The sequence below is a fragment of the Rhea pennata genome, chromosome 26 (assembly GCF_028389875.1).
Source record: "Rhea pennata isolate bPtePen1 chromosome 26, bPtePen1.pri, whole genome shotgun sequence".
In the NCBI taxonomy this organism is placed as follows: Eukaryota; Metazoa; Chordata; class Aves; order Rheiformes; family Rheidae; genus Rhea; species Rhea pennata.
The window spans coordinates 2328046-2350311 of NC_084688.1; the positions used below are offsets into that span (position 1 = coordinate 2328046).

General features: G+C 66.8%; 4 protein-coding genes and 1 long non-coding RNA gene across 7 annotated transcripts; 2 read left to right on the forward strand and 3 right to left on the reverse strand.

Moving 5' to 3' along the window:
• Positions 1-83: 83 nt before the first annotated feature.
• LOC134151068 (uncharacterized) lies at positions 84-2328 on the reverse strand (the record flags this gene model as incomplete). Its single annotated transcript, XM_062595354.1, has 5 exons — positions 84-859; positions 1103-1349; positions 1505-1744; positions 1854-1924; positions 2061-2328. Coding segments are annotated over 5 exons (936 nt in total), but the record flags the coding sequence as incomplete, so codon positions are not given.
• A 51-nt stretch (positions 2329-2379) lies between these two features.
• On the reverse strand, positions 2380-3520 carry LOC134151376 (uncharacterized). Its single transcript, XR_009960830.1, has 3 exons — positions 3471-3520; positions 2619-2805; positions 2380-2500 (listed from the first exon to the last, which is right to left on the reverse strand). It is a non-coding gene; the product is annotated as an uncharacterized LOC134151376 (long non-coding RNA).
• Positions 3521-3603: 83 nt separating this feature from the next.
• Positions 3604-7200, forward strand: PNPO (pyridoxamine 5'-phosphate oxidase). The gene is made up of 7 exons (XM_062595849.1): positions 3604-3812; positions 4380-4504; positions 4876-4975; positions 5414-5467; positions 5820-5948; positions 6107-6177; positions 6424-7200. The coding sequence occupies exons 1-7, from the start codon at positions 3678-3680 to the stop codon at positions 6587-6589; spliced, it is 780 nt and encodes a 259-aa protein (XP_062451833.1). The 5' UTR covers positions 3604-3677; the 3' UTR covers positions 6590-7200.
• A 3083-nt stretch (positions 7201-10283) lies between these two features.
• On the reverse strand, positions 10284-13598 carry PRR15L (proline rich 15 like). Its single transcript, XM_062595784.1, has 2 exons — positions 13287-13598; positions 10284-11859 (listed from the first exon to the last, which is right to left on the reverse strand). The coding sequence occupies exon 2, from the start codon at positions 11818-11820 to the stop codon at positions 11530-11532; it is 291 nt and encodes a 96-aa protein (XP_062451768.1). The 5' UTR covers positions 11821-11859; positions 13287-13598; the 3' UTR covers positions 10284-11529.
• Positions 13599-14219: 621 nt separating this feature from the next.
• Positions 14220-19417, forward strand: CDK5RAP3 (CDK5 regulatory subunit associated protein 3). 3 transcript variants are annotated; one of them, XM_062595667.1, is made up of 14 exons: positions 14220-14271; positions 14563-14608; positions 15167-15298; positions 15553-15653; positions 15737-15785; positions 15981-16159; positions 16516-16652; positions 16841-16985; positions 17512-17628; positions 17713-17806; positions 18078-18166; positions 18446-18651; positions 18876-19047; positions 19208-19417. In XM_062595667.1, exons 1-14 carry the CDS (start codon positions 14266-14268, stop codon positions 19271-19273), a joined length of 1539 nt encoding a protein of 512 aa, XP_062451651.1. In that variant the 5' UTR covers positions 14220-14265; the 3' UTR covers positions 19274-19417. The 3 variants fall into 3 exon arrangements, with proteins under 3 accessions (XP_062451651.1, XP_062451652.1, XP_062451653.1); XM_062595668.1 differs by having other exon boundaries at positions 17731-17806; XM_062595669.1 differs by lacking the exon at positions 14563-14608 and having other exon boundaries at positions 14221-14271.
• Positions 19418-22266: the final 2849 nt, after the last annotated feature.

Consider the following 22266-nt stretch of genomic DNA (forward strand, 5'->3'; position numbering starts at 1 on the left):
AGCCCAGCCCCGTGGCGGCCAAGAGCCAAAAATGAAACACGGGGCAGGCGCGAGGGCTGCAGGGACAGAGCTGACGGCAGCACTGGGGGGGAGAGAGAGAGGGAGCTTTATTTACAGGAAACCAAACAGTCGTCGGAACCAAACTTCTTTACAAGAAAACAGTCCTGGGCCGTGGCTGAACGGATGGAGCTCCAGCAAGCCGGAGGCAGCTCCGCCACGCGGACCCCGGCTCTGCTTCCGTGCTCCGGGGATCGCGGCTCGCTCCAGCAGCGGGACGCTGCCTCCGTCCCAGCGGTAAGATGCAGGAGCCCGGCAGCGCCCTGCTCCGACCACCCTCCAGCCCTGCCAGCCCCCGCTCCCCGCAGACGACGGAGCAGGACGCGCCACCGGCACCCGGACGCGGATCCCTCGGCGATGGGGATGGCTGGGCCAGCCGGGGGGACGCCTCCCGCTGTGGTTTCTGCTGGGCGGAGGGTGGGAAGGGTCCCCCGCGCTGGCACTGCGCGAGCCGCCGGCCCCCGGGGCAGTAGCAGAGGGGTGAATCCCCCGGTCCAGCCCGGTGACACCCAGCGACAGCCGCAGCTGCAGCCGTCCACGAGCGCGAGGGCTGCGTTCCCCGGTCCCCAGCACATACCGGCGGAGGGAGAGCACGTCCCTCCCCGTCCCCTCTCCGCAGCAGCTGCGCTGGAAGGCTCAGCCTCCCGACGGTCGAGCTGGCTGAAGCGCCAGGGCCGTCCCGTGGTCCTGGCTCAGTCCATCTTCACGACCATCTTCTTGACGGCCCGCCGGGACGTGCCGCACTTGCTGTTGATGACGGCGTTGAAGTTGCAGCCCCGGCCGCACATCTTGGTGACGTACTCTGCGGGGCGGATGGGCACCGGTGCTCACCCGTGGCCCGGCGGAGGCAGCCGGGGATGGTGACCCCGGCGCCACGGCCCCACGACGCTCTCCAGGACTTTCTGTTCCACCCTGTGGCCACCACGGCTGAGCCTGGTGGGTGCCCAGCAGACCCCTGGCTTGTGCTCTGCCCCTATGCACCCCCGCGGGCGCGAGGAGGGGACGCGGGGCTCACCCCGACGCCGGCCCCCTCCCTGGTCCCTACCTTTGATGGCGCTGACCACGGCGACCGGGAGGCGGAGGGGCCGCTCCATAGTGGTGTTGTTGTGGGCGATGCGCTGCCCCGTGGCCGAGGACCGGGCCAGCGTCTCCCGGGAGAAGAAGTAGTCGAGGAGCCGCCGCGTCATGAGCTTGGGCTTGTCCGTGGAGACCTGCGAGAGGTCGTCCAGCTGCGGGTGGGTGATGTAGACACCCGAGTTGGGCACCAGCTCCAGTTTGGGCCTCCCGTTCTCCTGCGGCAAGGGGAGAGCTCTCATCATCCCCGGATCCCCCCTTCCAGCTCCCAGACACCCCCCCCCCCCCCCAGCGACCTCTTCCGTGCCCTGGGGGCCCCCTCTGTCCCCCGCCATCCCGTCTGCCCCCTCCACGCCCCGGCCTCCCCGCGCACCTCCACTGGCGAGGCCCAGAGCGGGGTGCCGTCGGGCAGCGTGTCCCTGCCGCTCTCCTCCCAGAGGCAGGCGGAGTCGGTGAGCGCCGCCGGGCTCCCGGCGCCCTCCTCGGTGCCCAAACAGGGGGTGACGCCGCCGGGCAGCCCTGCCCGCAGCCGCCGGGCCGGGGGGCTCCGCGGCACGTCGGCCGCGGCGCAGCCTTGCTCCCCGGGGCCGGAGAAGGGCTGGAGCCCCCCGACCTGCGGGGACAGCGAGGGCTCAGCTGGGGTGACCGGGACCCGGCGGAGCTGGGGTGGGGACGAGCCTGGGGGCAGGGGCACCCGCGCCCCACCGCCGGCCGGGACCCACCTGAGCCGCAGCGCCGCTCTCCAGCAGCCTCACCAGGCCCTTGAGGAACTGGACGTCGCCGTCGCTGACGCCTGCGGGGACACGACGGGGACCCCGGCTGCTCCCCTCCGTCCCCACCGCCGCCCCCCACCACAGCGGGGGCCACCCCAGCCCTCACCCTGCCCCATCCCCTGGGCACCTCCCCGCCGCCGGCGCCGGGGCCGTTACCGATGCAGCCGGCGCCCGAGGCCAGCAGGGTCCTGGCGGCAGCGGGCGCCCCGGCGCCAGCCGAGAGCAGGTCGTTCTCCTCCTCCAGGCGACGGATGTGGCTCTTGAGCTGCCGGTTCTCCAGCTCCAGCTCGCGGAGGCGGCGGTCGCGGCGCAGGGCGGCCTCGTCCCGCGAGGCCAGCGCCCGCCGCAGCTCGGCCGCCTGGGCCTCGAGCTCCCGCAGCAGCTCGGCGTACAGCCCCGCCAGCCGGGCGCCCCGCGGCGCCCAGCCCTCCGCGCCGGCCCCGGGGCTGGCCGCCGCCACCGCCGCCGTGGGGGGCTGCGGGCCGGCCCACGGCGGCCCCCGGGGGCTCTGCGGCTCCGGCGGGCGGCCGGTGCGGGCGCCGGGGCAGAGCCGGGCTCTCTTGCGGCCCGCGGCGTCCTCGGCGCGCAGCAGGGCCCTGGGGAGGCGGAGGCGTGAGCCCGCGGGGATTTGGGGCTCGGCCGCCGGGCCCCCGAGCCGGGGCCGGTGGGGGGGGAGCCGCCCGCGGTGCCACCGCCGAAGCGGCCTCCTCCTACCTGCCGTGTCCCGGGCCGCGCGCGGGGTCCTGGGCGCCGGGGCAGCGGGGGCGGCCGCCCGAGCGCTGCTGCCCCTCGGGCCGGGGGCCCTGGGCAGCCCCCGGCTCAGCCCTGCCGTCGGCCATGGGCGTCAGGGTGCGGGACCCCCCCGGAGCCCACCGGGGCCCCCAGCCGGGCCGCCCACCTCCTGCCAGCAGCGGACAGGGCGAGCTGGCGGGGAGATGCCAGCCGCGAGGGACCCCCGGCCTGGGTCCCGTCCCCCCCCTCCACCTCCGCCCGCTCCGTCCCCTGGACGGTTCCCCCCAAGCCCAGTGCGCCCCCAGCCCCCCTGCTGTCCCCCTCTGTGTCCCCCAGCGGGTCCCCTGCCTGGGGGGCTCAGTCCCTGCCTGAGCCCCCCCCTCAATATCCGCTGTCCCCACAGTGTCCCCTGTGCCCCCAGTGTCCCCCCAACTCCTTCAGTGTTGCCCTGTCTCCCAGCCCCTGTCCCCCCAGCACCTCCTTGTCCCCAGACCTGTCCCCAACCCCAGCCCCTGTCCCCCCCCCGAATCCCCCTGACCCCCAGCATCCCCCCGTCCCCAACCCTAGCCCTTGTCCCCCCAGTGTTCCCCAGCCCCGTCCCCCCATCACTGTCCCCCTGTCCCCCCAGTGTCCCCTGTCCCCAAACCCAGCCCTTGTCCCCTCGGTGTCCCCTCGGCCCCTAGCCCCAACCCCATCCTTGTCCCCCCCGTGTCCCCCGTGTCCCCAGCCCCAGCTCTTGTCCCCAGCGCTGTCCCCCCGGTGTCCCCGCAGCCCCCGCTCCGCCGGTGCCCGGTTCCAGCCCCAGCCCCGTCCGCCCCCCCGGGGACACTGTACCTTTAAGGGCCCCTCCATGTGCCTGTTTACAGCCCTGACACCATTTCCTGGTCTCCGGGTCCCGCCCCCGCCGCCTCCCCCATTGGCTGGGAGCGCGCCGCGTCCTCCTCCCCATTGGGGGCCCGCTCGCCGCCCCCTATTGGCTGCCGGGGAGAGGTGGCGGGGGCGGGGCCGTAGGCGGGGCTTCGCCCCTGGAGGGGCGGGGCGATGCCGGCGGCCGCCGTTGGGAGGGGGCTGCGCGGCTTGGCCCTGCTCGGCACCCGTGGACCGGCGCGGGGCGCGGGGGGCGCTTCCGGCATGGACCTGGGGGCGCTGAGGAAGAGCTACCGGGGGGATGAGGAGGTGGCGGCGCCGGGGGGGCCGCGGGGGGGCGGGGGGAGGGCGGCCGCGGCACCGGCGGGCGGGCAGCCCGGGGGCGGCCCGGGTTGAGGAACCCCGCTCCCCCCCCCCGGCCCTGGCCGTGTCCCCGGGGCACGGTGACCCCCCCCCAGCCCTGGCCGTGGCCCCCGGGCACGGTGACCCCCCCCCCAGCCCTGGCCGTGGCCCTGGGGCAGGGTGACCCCCCCCAGCCCTGGCCGTGTCCCCGGGACAGGGTGACCCCCCCCCAGCCCTGGCCGTGTCCCCGGGGCACGGTGACCCCCCCCAGCCCTGGCCGTGGCCCTGGGGCAGGGTGATCCCCCCCAGCCCTGGCCGTGTCCCCGGGACAGAGTGGCCCCCCCCGGCCCTGGCCGTGTCCCCTGGGCACGGTGACCGACACCCCCCAGCCCTGGCCGTGGCCCCGGGGCAGGGTGACCCCCCCCCAATGTTTCCCCAGGGCAGAGGTGGTACTTCCCCCCCCAGACACACTCCCTGTGTTCCGGGGATGACGGTGACCCCCCGTCCACCCCCCGTGGCTGGTTGTGTCCCCAGGCCTTTGAGGAGCAGCACCTGGCCTCCCGCGATCCCATCAAGCAGTTCGGGGCCTGGTTCGAGGAGGCCGCGCGGTGCCCGGACATCGGGGAGGTCAATGCCATGTGCTTGGCCACCTGCACCAGGTGAGGCTGGCTGCTCCGCAAGGGCCGTCCGTGATGCCCGGGGCACGTTGTCACCTCTCTAAAGCACTGGGAGGTGCCCTGAGATGCCCCAGTGCTGCCCAGGCTGCCAGAGGCTGGCCTGGCCATGGCCTGTAGCACCTTCAGCTTTGGTCTTACTGGCTTCTCTGCTGCCCATGACCATGGCAGGTCCAGGTGGCCTGGGCTCGAGATGCATTTCACCCAGGTGATGGGTCACAGGGGAGCGCTGAAGGGGCGAAGCTACCCCAACGCTGTGGGATTTGCTGCTGAGCAGCCGGGGGGTTCCCTTGCCCGTGGCCTGGGGTGACATTTGGGCTGTGCTCGCTCTCAGCGTTGCATCCTTCATGCTGCAGGGATGGGAAGCCCTCGGCCCGCATGGTGCTGCTGAAGGGCTTTGGGCAGGATGGCTTCCGCTTCTTCACCAACCACGAGAGCCGTAAGGGAAAGGAGCTGGTGAGTGCTGCTGCTGCAGCCTCCAGACCCCAGGTGGAAGAGCCTGGGGGGCTGCAGTGGGGCCGCGCGCTGGCGGGAGCAGTGCTGAGGAGCGAGCGCTGCTGGGGACCGGTGCAGCAGCGCTCTGTGTGTGCTGGAGACTTGGCTGAAGGCGGTGACAGCAGCTTTCCAGCCCCCTCCGCGCCGAGGGCGGGGGCTGTCTCCGTGCCTGGAGTGGGCTGGACGCGCCTCTGCTAGGCCACGCTTCAGTCAAGGCTCTGCCTCCCACCGTGAGCCAGGACTGCGCGGCTGGACCTACCTTGCTCTGAGGCCCAGAGCACGTGGCAGGCCTGGCTTAGGCAAACTAGATGATTTTTCTACATTTTAAAGTCTGAAGTGCTGCTTGTTTGCTGACGTTCTCTTGTTTCTTTCCTTCCCTCTCCCTGCTCTGTGCATCAGGAATCTAATCCCTTTGCTTCGGTCGTATTTTACTGGGAGCCCCTCAACCGGCAGGTGTGTAGTTTCCCCTGGTGTTGGCAGGGTGCTTGGGGGACCAGAGAGGCAGCAGAGGGAATAAATCAGTTCTTTGGCACAGCATTAGATGACCATGGCTGACCCATGCGGGGTGGGATTTTGGGGCCTGTGCATTCAGGTGGGGGTTTTGGACACTGGATGGGTCCTGGCTCCCTTTTGCCCTTCCTTTCCTTGTGTGGTGGCAGAAGTGCAGAGCTCTGTGGGTGAGGCAGGACAGGGAATGTCCTCGTTCCTGGAAGGAGAGTTGGGGAACAGAGTGATGCCTCTCTTGGGAGCTCACGTGGCTCTTCAGAGCCTGGTAGCCCTAGCCTGTCGGACCCTGCCCACATAGGTGCGGATCGATGGCTCAGTGAAGCGGCTGTCAGAGCTGGAATCGGAGCAGTACTTCCACTCTCGCCCCAAGAGCAGCCAGATTGGGGCTGTTGTGAGCCAGCAGAGCACCGTCATTCCGGACAGGGAGGTGAGGAGTGTCGGGACAGCGGGACTGGGGCCGGTTCCTCCCCATGGCCGAGCGTTCCCCAGTAATTGTGCGTGGAGGGGACCAGCAGGGCCGAAGGCTCCCTCGCTGCCATACTTGGGGTGCTCTGGGGCTTCACCACGGGTCCCTTACCCTTGCAGTATTTAAGGAGGAAGAACGCGGAGTTGGAGGAGCGGTACAAGGAGACAGCAGTGCCGAAGCCGGCATACTGGTGAGTCATGAGTCCTGTCATCACTAATCAGGGGGGGTTGAGGGTTTGCCTGTCTCTTAAAATCCGAAGCGCGTCCACTGGCTGGAGGAAGCCCTAGGGGCACGGAGAGGCCAGGACATTCGTGTCCTGCCCCCTGCAACCATCTCACGCTTCTCCCCCTCTGCCTTGCGCCGGTCCGTCCTCGTGCGGACAGTCTGTCCCGGGCCACCTGCAGGGCCTCCTTAACAGCCTGTGTTTCTCCCCCAGGGGGGGCTACATCCTGCAGCCAGACGTCGTGGAGTTCTGGCAGGGCCAAACCAACCGCTTGCATGACCGTATCGTCTTCCGGCGCCTACGGGACAGCTCAGCCCCCCTGGGACACATGACGCACCGGGGAGAGAGCGGCTGGGTGTTTGAGCGTTTGTCCCCGTGAGGCTACGGGGATCTCAAGATGTTTTATCCTGATCGGGAACATTACCTTTGCCAATCGTACCTGCGTGCCCCTCTCCAAGCCCTGGGGAATGAGGTTGGCCTTGCTCTGCCGTTCCTAGGGAAATTCTTGTCGAGTCCAGCCCCAAAGATCTTCATCTCCCTGAAGTGGGCTTCCTTTCACCAGCACGAGGGGAGCAATAGCTCCCAGTGCAGCTGGCCGTTAATTAATCATGTTAATGATTGTGCAGGTATCATGAGAGACCCCAGAAAATCCTCTGTCAGGGAACCATCTGTCCCCCTGTCATGCCCTGCTGCTGGGACCATATCGTGTCTCACTCTTTTTAGCTAGAATCATGCGATTTGCTCATTCTGTGCAATAACGTATTTAATTGTGGCTTTAATGTCGCTGCTGCCCTGTGTTCGCGGCTGGCTGCGTGCGTTGTCACGGGCGCGTCCTGTCTCTGCAGGGCGGCGAGACCCCAGTCCTCAGCCTGGTTGTATACTGGCGGGGCTGGCGGCAAACTGGTGCCTGTGGCCTGGGCACTGCTCTTTGTCCTCCCCTGGCTAAGTGTATGAGCTTGGTTTAAAAAAATAAAGCCCGATGGGAACGGAGCTGTGCGCTGGGGTTTGGGTTAATATTAATATTAACGTGCGCACGTGGAGCTGGCGCTGGGAACGGCCGGGCTGCGCCCTCCGGCAGAGGGAGCCGGCCGCCCGCGTTGGCGCTGGGACGGGGATCCGGGCCCGGGAAACCCCGGCAGAGGGTGCTGGCGGCCCGGCCTGCCGCTGCGGACCCTCGCGGGAGCCGCTGGCTCCTTTTGCTTGCTCTCTTGGGCTGTGTCCCAGTGAAACTGGTCCCTGATAACCTTTGTCCTCCCCCAGCTCCGTGCACATATTTACACTCTCGATCTTTTGTTTTCGGGACAGGATTGTACTCTGGCCTTTGCTGGCTGCGGCAGTTGCCAGGCTGGGCACGAAGGGTCCCCGGACCTGTTCTACTCCCGTGATATCGGGGCTGTCCTTTGCAGCGAGAAATGCCCTGCTGCCTCCCTGCCGCATCCTCCTAATGTGCGCAGGCCCCGGGCACGTGTGTGTACTTCGCAGCGGGCAAAGATCGTTCCCTCCCCTCTGATGTGGCAAGGAACGCAGCGCCTCGGCTCTGCTCCGCTCCCGCTGCGGGGTCCCCTCCGGGGCTGGGCTCCTTGCTGGGTCCGGGACCCGGGTATCCTGCCAGGGCGCAGCCGGCCGCTCTGGGAGGCGAGCGGAGGCAGCACCTCCCGCTGTGGGGTGGGGAGGAGGGGAGGCAAGCGCTGGTTTTGTGGGAAGTTTTGCACCTCTGTGCATCTGGGATCCCAGTGCCGTGTCCAGGAAAGGCTTTGCTCAACCCCCTCTTGTCTAGGACGGTGCTAGCACCGGGCGAGTCGAAGGGGGTTGCCCCAGCACCCAGCGCAGGATGGCTCTCCTGGCACACAGCACCTTTCCTGCCCCGTTGGTGCTTTCCCTGCCGTGCCGGGCCCGGGTGGGCGGCACGGGGCCAGGGCAGCTCCATGTCTCTGCCGGTACGTAGGGCTGTGCTGGATTTGCATGGCCCGGGTCCATGAGGCAAACGAAATCGGTAGCCACATGGGCTTAGCTCAGTGTGCCTGGACTTAGCTCGCTCTCCTCAGGATCAAAGCCTGTGCTGTTGTGCCCTTCACTTGCAGCACCCCGTAGCTGGGAACCCACCTAATCTCTGCCAAACTCGGCAGGAATGGCAAACCCCTGCAGGGAGCGAGGGGGGGAGACCCTGAACAGCCGAGGTGGCTCGGTGGCTCTGGGAAGCCGGCTGCCCTGGCCCTGGTGGCCTCGCCTGCCCGATGTGCCGCTGTCGCACTGACTCACTAGGCGACCTTGGTCCCTTCCCGCTGTACTCGTCCCTCACTGAGAGCTGCCCTAGCGCTCCGTGGCCTGGAGTGAGACAGGAGGGGCGACGTGGGGACGCTGGGAGGCGTCACGTCGAGATTACGGCATGAGGTTCAGATAGAAAGCGGAGCGCTGGGCCTGTCCTCTGCTGCAGTCGTGCCGGTCACCTTGAATCAGCCTAGGCGAGGGCTGAGCCGTGGTCTTTTTAGCTTAGTCCCGTATCGAAATGGAGTTTGCAATCAGGGAAGCCGGAGGGTGCTCGCTTCTCTCCCTGTCCGTGGCTGCCGAAGCCCCTGGCTGTTTCAGCTAAGTGCTGGCAGGGCAGTAACGGTCACAAGTTAGTGTCTCACTGGAGAAAAGCAAGAGTATGAGCTCAGCCACGGAATTAGATAGCAGAGAACCGCTTCAGGAGCGCACAGCGGGAAAGGCCGTGGTTAATGTTTTCTCTTTAACCAAACTTTCTGTTGTCAGAGGGAGAAAAAGAGGAAAAGCCGGTGCAGTGACGATCCTTCGTGCCCAGGGTAACTGCCCCCAGCCTGGACCTCTGCCCCGCAGCTCTGGCCTTGCAGGGTTTCCCTGCGGCCCCGAGAGGCTCTGGGCACTGGCGCTGCGGCGTGGGGGTCCGGGTTGGCGGCCGTGGGCTGGCACTGGCCAGGAGAGTCTGTGCCGGGGCAGCTCGAGCGGTGTTTCAGAGGCAGCCTCGGGACTGGGCAGCTCGTGGAGACCTGCAGCGCGATGCCCCGTCAAGGGGCTGGGGGCTTTTCCAGGGCTTGTTCGGCTCCGTCCGTAACCCGCTGCAGTGGGTGAGGGCAGCCCGGCCCCATCGCCGAGCCGGGGGGGGTCCGCGCAGCCACACGCCTCCGGCACCCCCGCAGCTTTCGGGAGCACGGCCGGAGCCCGGATGCCATCACGAGGGCTGTAAACGAGCAGTTTGGCGCCTGCTGCACTTCCTCGTTGTCGGATGGCTCAGAGCACTCGACTTTCTCCTCCTCCTCCCCCTCTTCCTCCCTTCCCTTTCGGGCAGGAACCCTCCGGCGTTGCCAGCGCGGGACAAAGAGCACGTTGTGAACCCGCGGGTGTTTAGTGAGCAAACAGGGCGAAGGCTGCCGGGAAGCCCGGCGGCCGCCACTTACCCTGGCGAAGGGTTTGCGCCCCGGGGAAGAGGAGTTCGAATCGCTGCACTTGGCACAATCCGGCTTTTATAACAGCTGGAAAGTCGCTGCTTTTTTCCTGTTGACTTCAGGTGCGGCCGCTCCCCGCTCCTGAGAAAGAGCGGGGGGAGCTCCCGGCACAAGGCTGTGCCTGGGCTGGGGGTGCGGGTGACAGCCCCCTCCCTCGCGTCCCTGCCTGCGCCCTCCTGCCCCCGGATCCTGCCCGGAGGAGAAGGCAGCGCTGGGCGCGGGAGGAGAGCACCAGGTCAGCGCGCGTGGGGTGTGTGTGCGCGCTGTGGCAGGGTCGGGGATTCCCTGCCTGGACGCGTTGGCAGCGGCTGGCACCGCTCCCTGCGCTACGGAGCTACAGCCTGCTCTGAAGCTGCTGCTTTTCTGTAGATCCCGCAAGGCGAGCTGAGCCGGGGCCGAGCCGGCTCCGGGACCAGCCGGCTCCGGGCCCCGTCGTCCTGCTCGGCGCTACGATGGCCACACCGAGCCAGCTACGATGGCCGCTCACCGAGGTGCCACCGAAGCCAGGGAGCGGTGCATGCTCGCCGCCTGCCATCGCCGTCCCCTACCAGGCCGGGAGGGGCACGGGGACGGGGCGGGAGAGCCGAGCTGCAATTCCTCCGTCTCCCCCAGCGAAGCTCTCCCATCTGCGCCGTGCCCGAGGCGACCGCGTGGAGCAGGCACTGAGCTCCCTTTGTTTCCAGACCTGCTTTATTAACAAAGAACAGTAGCAAGAGCTTACAAAAGACTTGGCTTCTGAGAAACGAATGAGAACAGGGGCTTGTGAGACGAGCCTTCTTCGTGGCTCCCTCCAGCCCTCCTGAGCTGGGTCCGTCTCCACTGCCACAGTTAGCGATCACCTTTTTCTGGGAGCAGAGGGCGATTCCCAGCTTAGCAGCCTGCTCCGAAAGCCAATTCCGAGTGGGAATACGGCAGAGAGCAGAACCCTCTGGAGTCACTGCAGCAGAGCGGTCCTGGGGCCGTTTGCCAGCCGCAGTTATTCCCGCAAAGGGAGGGAAGCGGCACGTTGCGCAGTGTTGGCTCTGGGGCGTCTCCTGGGAACAGGCTGAATTCAGCGGTGCGAAGATCAGTGCAAACGGGCCCGGTCTGGGTGCGACTGCCCTGAAGGACCGTGGTGTCGGTGACCTTGTGCGTGCTCCCTGGAGCACCGAGCATATGGGGATGGCCACCAAAGCAGTGATGTTCGTCTGGAGCCGAGCAGGGGGTTTCCTGGGGGTCGCACCTCCGCAGAAGTGAAAAGCAGGAGAGGAACCGTTGCGCTCAAGAGAGAACCCAGGCAGAGCTGGGGAGCGACGGGCTGCAATGGTGCACAGCGAGTGTCCAAGCTGAGACTAGTGTCCTCATCCCAGTATGAACCAGTTAGACTGTCCTGCCCTAGAGACTTTGTCACCTGTATCTGTTCTGCTCAGGGACATGGAGGCAAAGTCCCAGCTTCAGCCTCAGGCACTTGCCTGGCCGCTCCTGGGCTCTGCGCCCCAGCCCGGACCCTTGCAGTGCGGCTGCCTGCTGCAACCGGCTCTTTCTCCTCTTTCCCAGCGCAGGGATTCCCTGTGCCGCGAGAAGCCACAGCCCTCCGCCCTGTCCATTTGCCCTTGTAGTGCTGTGAGCCCGCAGCGATCACCCCGTGGGGCTGAGTTTAAATAGGGTTGTTATTTCCTTAAATAATATCCAAGTCCTTTTTTCCTTCCTAAGCGCCTGGTGGGATGAGGCCCGCCAGCCCTGCGGCACAAGCCCCTGCCCGCTTGGTCCGTCGTCCACAGATGGGACTGAGTCAAGCTGGGTTTGGGAGTCCATGGTTGTGGCAGGAGGGCATCGGTCCTCTGGGTCTTTGCCCCCTTCCACAACCCTTCTTGCAGCCTCATTTCTCCTCCCGCTCGCCAGCTGCACAGAGGTTGGGGTTCTCAGCCAGCGTGGCCCGCACTTTCTTCTTCTCCTTGAAGCGGCCCGAGTTGGAGACCTTTACATGTTTGCCCTTGCTGTTCTTATCCACGATCTTCTCCAGGCGAGCAGTGAAGTCAGGCGGTTCTTCACTGCCCGAACCCTCCTGTGTCTCGCTGGCATAGATATCCGGGCTCTCATACAGCACCTTGGGCATGGATTTTCGCTTCCTCAGGAAGGTCAGCTTCCACCAGCTGTGGTTCTCTGCCATCTCTGCCCCTCCACGGCCGCCACCAGAAAGAGCTCAGGTCTAAAAGGAAGATGGAGATGTTACCTGAGCCTTTTTCAGATTTGCTTTCCCTCTTAGTCACGTTCCTTGGGTGGTTCCTCTTTGACGGTCCCCCTGGCCCCAGAGCTTACAGGGATGTGCTCTGGAGCAGGGAGACAAGCTCCCTGGCCGTTTTGGCAGGACACAGGCTTTCTTTTACAGTCCCCGTGTGCACGAAGCCCAGCAGCGTTTCCCTAGCCAGGTTTCTGAGCTGTTTCCTTCTCATCGTTTGGGGATCTCGTTGGCCATGAGCAGAACCGGCCCAGATCCGCCCTGCTTCCCTTGGACCCACGGCTCCCCTCGCACCCACATCAACTTGCTGCGAGGCAGGCTGGCACCTCCGGTCGCTGCCAGCAGCCCGGTGCCACTGCTCCGGCCAGCGCCGCTGCCGGGCCCCTGGGCTTCGCCGCGTCCTGCCCCACGGCACGCGTTCGTGCCGCTCGTCTTGAGCGAGGTAGCTCCAACCTCTGCCTTCTCTTGGGTACCTGGTGCAGGGAACGGCCCCACCAGGACTCCTGCCTGCTGCCTCCCGCTTCCTCTACAGCTGTGCTCTCGTTCGGCACCGGGGCTCGGGGCAGCAGGGCCCGAGAGGTATCAGCGGAGATGATGCTCTTACACCCAACGAGCCCCGTGAGCAAACAGGAACGGGAACCAGGAACCGGGGAGGTGCGCAGGTTCCCTGCCCGGTTGTCACCTAGGTTCTCCCGCATGGCAGCGGCGAGGCTGCAGCCCGGAGGTTGCTGTTTTCTGCTCACCCAGCCCTGCTCCTGCTGCAGGGAAGGGAAGGGAAGGAGTGCCCGCGCCCCGGCTGCTGTCACTGTGCCATCGCAGCCGGGAAACGGCTTCGTGCCGAGCGTGGCTCCAGGGCAGGCAGCTCCCAGACGCTCCACCACGGAGTTAAACATTTCCCCGGGTGCGGGGAGGGAGGGGATTTCCAGCGCTCTGATCCCTGTCCTGGTGGCAGGAGACAACCTGGCTCCGTGCCCACATGGTGCCAGCGACTGACCCCGCAGATCCGAGTGACTGGACCCCTTTCCGTGTCCCCTGCCCTGCTGATCCCTATGGACACACGGGCCCCGCTCTCACGGGCAGCATCTTTGGCAGAGCGGTGCCCGTGTCGCTCACGGCAAGCCCAGGCCCTGGGGGCAGCGCCGGCATCCCCGGGCACAGCTAAAGCTTGGAGAAGATCATTAAAAGCCAAGGTGAGACGCGCTGGGCTGCAGACGGTGCTTCCTGCCCCCAAGAGCCGGGCTGCCCGGATCGGCACTGGGGTTAGGGCCGCCCCAGGCCCCGGTTCCCCCCCCTTCCTCGCTCTGCGGACCCAAACCGGACCCGTTCGTGGAGGCGCGGAGCCGGCAGCTCGGGTTTCCCGCGTCCTTCTCCAGGCCGGGGGCACCCCGGCGGCGTACCTGCGTGTCCAGAGCCCTGGCGGCTTGGCTGGCCGGCCCAGAGGGTGGGTCGCGGGCCGCCGGGACGGTCGGGGCGCCGCAGCCCCCGTCCCAGGCGCGCGGGCGGGCAGGTGCCGCCTACCCGTCGCTGCCCTGTTTGCTCTGAGTCAAGGTTAACCCGAGATCAAACCGCTCCTGCCTGAGCAAACAGCGGGGGCCGGGCCAGGCCGGCGCTGAATATTCATGACGGGCGAAATCATAACCGAGCCCCGACGGCTGCTCCCGGCCCCGCGGGCAGCTCCGCTTCCGCGGCCGCCGCCGGTTTGCTGCCGCTGCCCGTGGGGTGGCAGGCGCAGGTCCGCGGAGGCGCTTCGCCCGCGGGGGCCCCCACTCCCCGCTCCCCGCCCGGGGAGGGCGGCACGGAGGGGCCCCGGTCGGTCCCGGCAGAGCCGGTGTTTTGGGGGCGGTGGCGGATTAGGCGAAACCGGAGCCTCGCTGAACCGGTTCCCGCTTCTCCCTCCGGCTCCCTCTGGCCCGCGGGCCGGGGCCGGGGCCCGGGGGCGGTTGGAGGCCCCCGCCCCGCCCCGCCCCGCCCCGCCCCTCGCTGCGGTCCCGCAGGCACCGGCCCGCCGCAGCCCCCGCCACGTGCCGCGCCCGCCGCCGCCGCCGCCGCGCCGGGGGCTCCCGCGGCTCCGCACTGCGCGCGCGCGCCCCGTCGGCGCCCGTCCTGATTGGCCGACCCCTCCCCTCCGCGCACTCCTGCCGGCCAATCGAGGCGCCGGCACGTGGCTTTGTTTCTTTCCTCCCTTGCCCCTCCCCCAATCCCTCCTCGCTTCTTTCTGATTGGCGGAGGCGGGGCACAGCCGGGGTGCGAGGGCGCGCTCCGATTGGCCGGAAAGCCGCGGCCGCGCGCGGGGATTGGCCTCAGCGCCGGGGGCGGGGCGCGGACGGAACGGCCCGGGGGAAGCGGAAGCGGAAGTGGAGCGGTCGGCGGGGCGGCATGCAGGTGGGGGAGGGGGCGGCCGACGGGGCCCGGCCCTGGCGAGGGGCCCAGGCCCAGGCCCAGGCCCGGGAAGGGGAGGTCCGGCCCGGGTAGGCTTTCCTAGGCCAGGCCAGGCCAGGCCAGGCCAGGCCAGGCCCGGGTAAGACACAGTAGGGCCAGGCCCAGGCAGGGGGGCTGGGGCCCGGGCGAGGCCAGGCCAGGCCAGGTCGGGCCAGGCCAGGCCAGGCCGTCCAGGGCTCGCTCCGTCATGTCGTGCCGCGGCCGTTTCGTCCTCACCACGCCGCTCTCTCCCAGGACTACCAGAACCTGCCCATCGACATCCAGACCAGCAAGCTCCTGGGTATGGCACCGCTCTGCCTCGTCCTTCCCACCAGGCAGTGGTGCCCCAGGCTGGGGGCTGGCGTCGGGGAGGGGGGTTCGCTGGGCAGGGGCACCCTGAAGTGTGGGCTGGAGGTGGGAGATCACTGTACTGGGGCACCCTGGTGTGCGGCCATGGGGTGTCCAGGGAGCCGGGCCCTTCCTGGGTGCTGTGTTGCTTATGTCCTGCTCTCCCGGTGGGTTTGTTGCCCCCTCTGGGCAGCATGTCGGGGGGCAGCACTGCCTCTCTTGGCACCACGCTGGCACCTCCGCTGCCCTAGCCCAGGCAGGAGCGGGGTGAGTCTCCTCTTCCCCCCGTCAGGCCCTTCCCGGGTCTGAGAGGCCTTTGTGTCTGTCCCCTCTGCTCGGAGGCGATGGGGTGCCCTGGCCACCTTGCTACGAACTGCTCTACCCCTCCATCTTGGGCTGTAGCACTGCCCTGATGTGGGGGAGCAACCCCTCCCCCCCCCCCCCGCTGGCTTTGTGCAGCCCCCCACAGGACCCCAGCCCTGCTCACCACCCATCTCCCTCCCGCCTGCAGACTGGCTGGTGGACAGGAGACACTGCAACCTCAAATGGCAGAGCCAGGTGCTGGTGATCCGCGAGAAGATCAACGGGGCCATCCAAGACATGCCGGAGAACGAGGAGATAAAGCAGCTCCTCACAGGGTCCCGTGAGTAAAGCATGGCTTTGCGGGGCTGGGGTGCCGTGGAGAGCCAGGGACATGGGCAGCAGCAATAGCTCTTGGACCTGGAGCCTTTTCTCGAGGGCTTTGCTTACAACAAGCTTTGCTGAGCAAGGAGGAGATGGAGAGCCAGCAACACAGCCCTTTCCTGGGCCTGTACTCGATGGGCTGGGCTGGGAGCAAGGCAGGACCCGCCAGGCATCGCTGGCTCTGCAGCGACTGTGTCTTTCCCTCCAATGCAGACATCCACTACTTCCACTGCCTGAGGATTGTAGAGATCCTCAAGGGCACTGAGGCCTCCACCAAGAACCTCTTCGGGCGCTATTCATCCCAGCGCATGAAGGTGAGCACGGGCGCCAGGGCCGTGTGTCTGCCAGCAGCTGGTGTGTTTGCAGCCTCTCCCACTCTCTGCTCCTTCCTCCCCAGGACTGGCAGGAGATTGTGTCCCTCTACGAGAAGGAGAACACCTACCTGGGTAAGGCAGCTCCCTTGCTTCTCCGGCTTTCCCCAGTGGGCTCTAGAAAGCCCCTTGGGGGAGTCTACAGGGCGTGGGTGGCCTTTGGTCTTGCAGCTGGGATGAGGATGGGGTGGGCAGCCCCTCAAGGTGGCGAGGGAGCCCACGGGGTGGGGACACGGCGGCATCTCAGAGCCTTCCCTGCCCCTCCTGCAGCCGAGCTGGCCAGTCTCCTGGTGCGCAGCGTCAGCTACGAGATCCCCTCATTGAAGAAGCAGATCAGCCGGTGCCAGCAGGCCCAGCAGGACTTCGCCCGCCGCGAGGAGGAGTGTCAGCTGGGGGCGGCTGAACTGAGGGAGCGTTTCTATGCCTCCTGCAAGCAGTACGGCATCACCGTGAGTTCCCCTGACCCCCAGACTCGAACAAGCCCTGCTGCAGAGATGCCCCTGCCGTGCCATCTCCCCACCAAGCCTTCTTCTGGCAGACGGCTCCCTGAGGTCTCTTCTCCAAGGTCCCTGAGGTCCTCCAAGGTCTGTTCTGACCTGGATGGGCCCAGCAGATCCCAGCCCTGTTGCAGGACTCCTTGTCCCAGAGGATGTTCCCACGGTGCCCTCTTGCCTGTGGGAAGAGCCGAGGTTTGCAGGGAGACCCCAGGGCCCACCTTCCCTTTTTGCAGGCTTCTCCAGGGGGTGCCCCCGGCCTCGAGCTTCCCCGCTTGCCGCCCTGATCTGTCTCTGTTTGCGCCCCACAGGGGGACAATGTGCGCCAAGAGCTGCTGGCCTTGGTGAAGGACCTGCCATCACTGCTAGCTGAGATCGGGGCGGGAGCCAGCGCGCTCTCAGAGGCCATCGAGCTGTACCAGGCCTGCGTGGAGTTTGTGTGCGAGAGGTGGGCAAGGGCTGGGTGCGGAGCTGCAGGGGCAGGCCCCAATCTTTCCCTCTGCGGGTCCCTGTCGTGTAGTGACAGCAGGTTCGGCTGGGAGGTTTTCCAGCTGCACCTGGGCCAGGGCTTTTCCCGAGGCTGTTAGGAACCCCCTGCTCTGGGCCTGGCACCCACGTCCTCGCGGTGTCTCCTAGCTCTGCAGAGCAGGTGGTGCCCCTGCTGCGGCACGTGGTGAAGCAAGGCAACACAACTGTCTATGAGTGGAGGACTGGGCTCGAGCCCATGCGAGTGGAGCGGCCAGAGATGGAGGAGGTGCCAGAGCAGCCAAAGGAGGATGCGGTACGTCTGACCAGTCGGGGCAGAGTAGCGTTGTTGGGGTGGCATAGGGGAGAGCTCAAAATACAGGAGCCAGAGGACCAGCTGTGAAGAGCCTGATCTTGCCCTGCAGGCTGTAAACACTGGGTCTCCTGCGTTCACTTTTCAGCTTTGATCTTCCCCAGGCTGAGGAGGGGCTTGGGAGGCTTCTAGGTGTGGAGAACCCCCGAAAGGCAATTTTTCTCTGCCCCAGCTGGCCCTAGAGTGCTAGGGTAGTGGGCATGTGCTACACCCAGTGGTAGCTGCGTCTTTTGGTGGGGATATGCCTCTCTGAGGGGTTCTCACTGTCTTTCTGCAATGTCTATTTGTGCAGCAAAGCAAAGGCCTCTTGGGACCACGGCAGCTTGTGGCCAGGGAGCAGTGGGACCATGGAGGCAACATCTAACAGAGCTGGAGAGGAAATGGTCACAGTTTCCAGCTGAGGACAGGTGTTGCAGCCCCAGGACACGGCCAAGGCTATTTCAGGGTCTCTTTGCTTTTCTCGCTGCAGATTGACTGGGGAGACTTCACACTGGAGCCGACCCCAGGCAGTGACAGTGCTGCTGCAGACGGGGGAGTCCAGGCTGAGGAGATTGACTGGGGGATTGTGCTGGAGCCCAGCCCACAAGTACGTCACCACCAGCTGCACAGCCTGGACCTGCTCCAGGCCTGGGCTGGGGACACAGGTGTCACAGGCAGCCCCGTCTCACAGGGCACCCTTCTTCTGCAGCAGGATGATGGCATTGACTGGGGAGACGGTGAAAGCGATGGGGTGCAGATCACAGTTCTGGAGGCTGGCACTGAGGGTGAGCATAGCCACAGAGGGGCACAAGGGGTTCTGATGGGCATGGCGACCAGGCAGGCAGCACCCACCCTGCCTTTACACCCCCTTTCGTGCTTCCAGTGACCTTGGGTACACTGGCTGTGCAAGAAGGCCTAACTGGGCCTGGAGCAAAAGGCTGCAAGGTGCCTGGAGAGTGCAGGGCTCTCCTGTGAGTCCAGACTGGGGTTTGTTGCAGCTGCAGAGATCTTTTCCCTGCTGCTTTCCTGCCCGCCTCACCCCAGCTTGTCCCCTAGTGCCGGAGGGGGTCGCCTGTGGCTCCGACGCCCTGACGCTCCTGGAGAACCCTGAGACTCGGAGCCAGTTCATTGATGAGCTCATGGAGGTGAGTGCAGCTCAGCGGCCGGCTGGGCTCTCAGCCTTCAGCCATTCGGGGCTGGAGTCCAAGTAAGCAATAGCTCTGCTGCTGCCCCGAAATGGAAGCACAGGGACAAACAACTCCTTGTGCTCCAGGACTGTGCTGGGGAGAACCCAGGAGCTCTGGTCCCTTTGGCTCACACCAGCCTGGGGACATCAGAGCCTGGGAGAGGAGCCAGGAGTCCCAATACCTGTGTCCCTCCATGCCCTGGAGCATCCCCCCAACTCCCTGCCCCTGTCCCTGCAGCTGGAACTGTTCCTGTCGCAGCGCCTGGTGGAGATGGGCGAGGAGGCCGATGTCCTGGCTGTGAGCCAGTTCCAGCTGGCCCCTGCCATGCTGCAGGGCCAGACCTGCGCCCACGTGGGCTCCCTGCTGGCCACCACCCAGGCCCTCGTCGGCCAGCTCAGCACCCGCCGCATGCAGCACCTCTTCATGATCCTCGCGTCCCCCAGGTCGGGGCTGCCTGTGAGGACAGGGGTTGGGGCTGGGCAAGGAATAGCACAGGGACTGGGGGACCCTGGGGCTTGGGGAGTGGGGGGTGGGCACAGCTGGAGGTCCTGGCTCTCCTGGGAGCTGTGATGGAGGTGCTGGAAATCCTGGGGCAGGGGTGGTGCCCGGGTGGGCAATAGAGGCGCTGGCTCTGGGAGTGGCAGAGGTCCTGATTCTCCTGATACAGGTATGTGGACCGTGTAAGTGAGCTTCTCCGGCAGAAGCTGAAGCAGGCAGAGCTGCTGGTGGTGAAGAAGGAGCTGATGAGCCAGAAGCGGCAGGAGGCACTGGCAGAGCAGGGTGCCTTGGAGCCCAAACTCGACCGCCTGCTGGAGAAGACGAAGGAGCTCCAGAAACTGGTGAGGGGCAGAGAGGGACTGTCCTGGGATGGAGTTGGCTATCCCCGGGGGCCCCCTCCCCTTTGTCCTGGTCCTCGGAGCCAGGTCGCCCTTCCTAGCATCTGCTGCTGTCCCCAGGCTGCATCTGAGCACTCCCTGATCTTGTGGCTCTGTCCTCTAGATTGAAGAGGATATCTCCAAGCGCTACAGCGGGCGACCAGTGAATCTGATGGGTGTCTCTCTGTGAGCTGCGCTGGATGGCACAAGGACAGGGCACCGTGGAGAGGAGCCTGCTGTGGCCCTGCCAGACGAGCCCCGAAGGAGCTGGTAATGCAGCTGTGGCCTAGCTGTGGCTTTGACAGCATTGAATAAAGCCAAAGCCCTTCTCCCAGGCAGAGGTCTTTGCAGTGTCCTTCTCGGAGCTTGAGGCGGGTGCTCTCGAGTGTTGGATCTCACTGGAACGGAGCCCCTCACTGCTCCCCTGCAGGGTCTTAATGCAGCCTCGGTGTTGGCAGGGGGAGAGGAGGCAGGAGCCCCTCAATCCGCTGCTGTGAGTCCCTGCAGCTGGTCCTAGGGGTGCTGGGTGGCAGGGGGATGCTTGCGGATGCTGGAGGCCTCCCTCCCTCGCCGGTGCCTGAGCACCCCACAACCGCACTGGCGGGCAGAGCCGTCCCTTGCAGGCCGACGCCAGCTCCCACCCTGGTGCCGGAGGGGCTGCAGGGGGGTGCGGTGGCGGGGGGGGGGGGCAAGGGCGATTCGATTTTAATTTCATAGCAGAGCAGTTGATTCATGGCTCGTTGTCGCCGCCGGTGACTCCCGTAATGACTTTCCATCACAATGAAAAGTGGAGTGACACCGCTCATTATTCCTGCCGCTTGTTATCGCGGCGCGGGAGGGGCCGGGCCTTCCCCCGCCGGACAGTGAGCGATGGCCCCCATTAATCACCGCCGCGGCCCCCCCCGGCAGCGCCCGGATAAGGCGCCCGCCGCCCCCATCCATCCCCATCAGCCGGCGGCTCCCGGCCGCGAGGGCAGAGCCCCGGCCGGGGCTGCAGGGGCGGGGCCAGGCGGGAGCCACGCCCCCAGGGCCGCCTGCCACGCCCACCGCCCTTATATGCCGTGCTTTGGCCACGCCCTCAGGGCAGGCCATTGGTCCCCGTGCCTCTCTTGTCCTGCCTCCTGCTGCTGTGCCGTAGCTCATTGGTCTGTCTCTGCCTTGGGCCCGCCCCCCCCCTCCCAGGGGGCGGGGTGTGACGTAGTGCTCTGGGGGGATCCCCCCCTCTCCCCGGGGCCACGTGGGGGCCCTCGGCCCCGCCGGGGTCAGGCGTGGGGCTGTGCGGGATCCCCGCCCCACGGGGCTTGGGGGAGTCCTGTTCCCCTCCCCCCCCCCCCCCGGCCTCTGGCACCCACCGGCGCGGGGCCCTGGGGCACCCTGTCCCCGTGGGGCCCGGGTGGATCGCACCCCGTGTCCCCGCCAGGGCCAGACCGGTGGTGGTGGGGCCGGAGGGGGGGGGTCCTGTGCCCACGGGGCCAGGCGTGGGGCCGCGGGGGCTCCCGTCCCCGCCCGCCCTGCGCCCCGCAGCTCCCGCGTCTCGGGGGATACCGAGGCACGGAGCGGGGGCGGCCGTCCCCGTCCCCACGCCGTGCGGCAGGGAAGGCATCCGGCACCGCCGGGAAGGGGACGTTTCCCCCCACCTCCATAAAGGCCCCTTTATCCGCGGCGGGCGGGCGGCTGGCGGCGGCGCGGCCCCCCCGGGGCAGAGGCCGGGGTCACGGCGGCACCGCGCAGCCTTTAATGGAGGATTAAAGGACGGGCGGACGGGGCTGGCGCTGCGGGGGCGAGGGGTGGGCAGGAGCCGCTCGCCTCCCTGCCCCCTCCATCGCAGCCTGCCGCCGCTATAATTTAATCCGTCCCGTTCGGCACCACCCCTCGGCGGCCCGGAGAGGGGAGGCGAGCCGGCACGCGATGCTTTATTAGCCCGCCGGTCGGTTCTGTTATTAATATCGCTGTCTGGGCACCGTCCCCGAGATCTGATCGTGCATGAAATATTGCGCTCTAACGCCGATCGCTGTTCCCATTATCTCCAACATTACCAGGCGATAATGACAGAAAAATAAAATAACCCCCTTCCCCAGCCTGCTGTAATTAGCATGGCGGGCTGGGGGGGCGGCAGCGGGGACCGCGGGGAGGGAGGCCAGATGGGAGCGGGCGACCTCACTGCCTTCATCCTGGTGGCCCCCGCAACGGCCTCGCGCCCACACAGCCCCAGCGGCCCCCGGGGGACGCGGGGTGGAGGGCAGCACGTAGGCGCAGGGGCACGTGGATCAGGGGGACGTGCGGATGAAGGGGACATATGGACGAAGGAGAAGCATGGATTGTGGGGATGTGTGAACGGAAGGGACCATGTAGATGGAGGGGACGGACATGCAGGTCGTGGGGGACACATGGGTCGGGCGGGTGTGTGGATGGACGGGACACATGGATTGGGGGTGTGGTTGGAGGAGAGCATGCGGTTGAAGGGGACATGTGGATGGAGAGAACCGCGTAAGATGGGCTGGGAAGATGTGGCCCAAGGGGACGTGTGGCTGGGGGAGACCACGTGGTTGGAAGGGACATGTAGGATCAGGGGACACGTGGACATAGGTCTCCTGCATTCGAGACCCCATCAAGGATCTCGATCGTCGGGCTCTCGGCTCCCCCTGGGACCCATGGTCTCCGCAGAGGAGGCTGTGGCAGCAAGCTGAGGATGTGGCCAGCCCACCAGGAGCCCCAGCACCCTCCGCGCCCTCACGGTGCCCTGCCAGGCACCCCATTTCACTGGGCATCCTTGCAGGCAGGTGCCCAAGGTGATGCTGGACCCAGGAACCACGTCCCCATCCAGTTCCCCAGCTCACGTGGGGCAACTGTCCACTGCGGCCCCAGATGAGCTCCAGGATGCTTTATCCACTGGGAAACCCTCCAGGAGCAGCCCAGCACCGGCAGCAGCCCAGCACCCACAGGAGCAGCTGGATTCCCCCCCCCTTCCCCAATGCCCTCAGCCCCCCAGCTGCCACTCAGTACCCTCAGCTCCACCGGGGACACCCTGAGACCGGCTCTACCTCCTCCCTGCGTGGCCAGGGGGGCTCGGCTGCCGGAGGCCTTGTGGGGCCCCAGTTGCTGCTCCGGCTCACCTGCCAGCCAGGAATTTAATTACCAATTAAAGGCCCTTCCATCTGTTTGAGGCCTGCCCGAAAGCGCCGG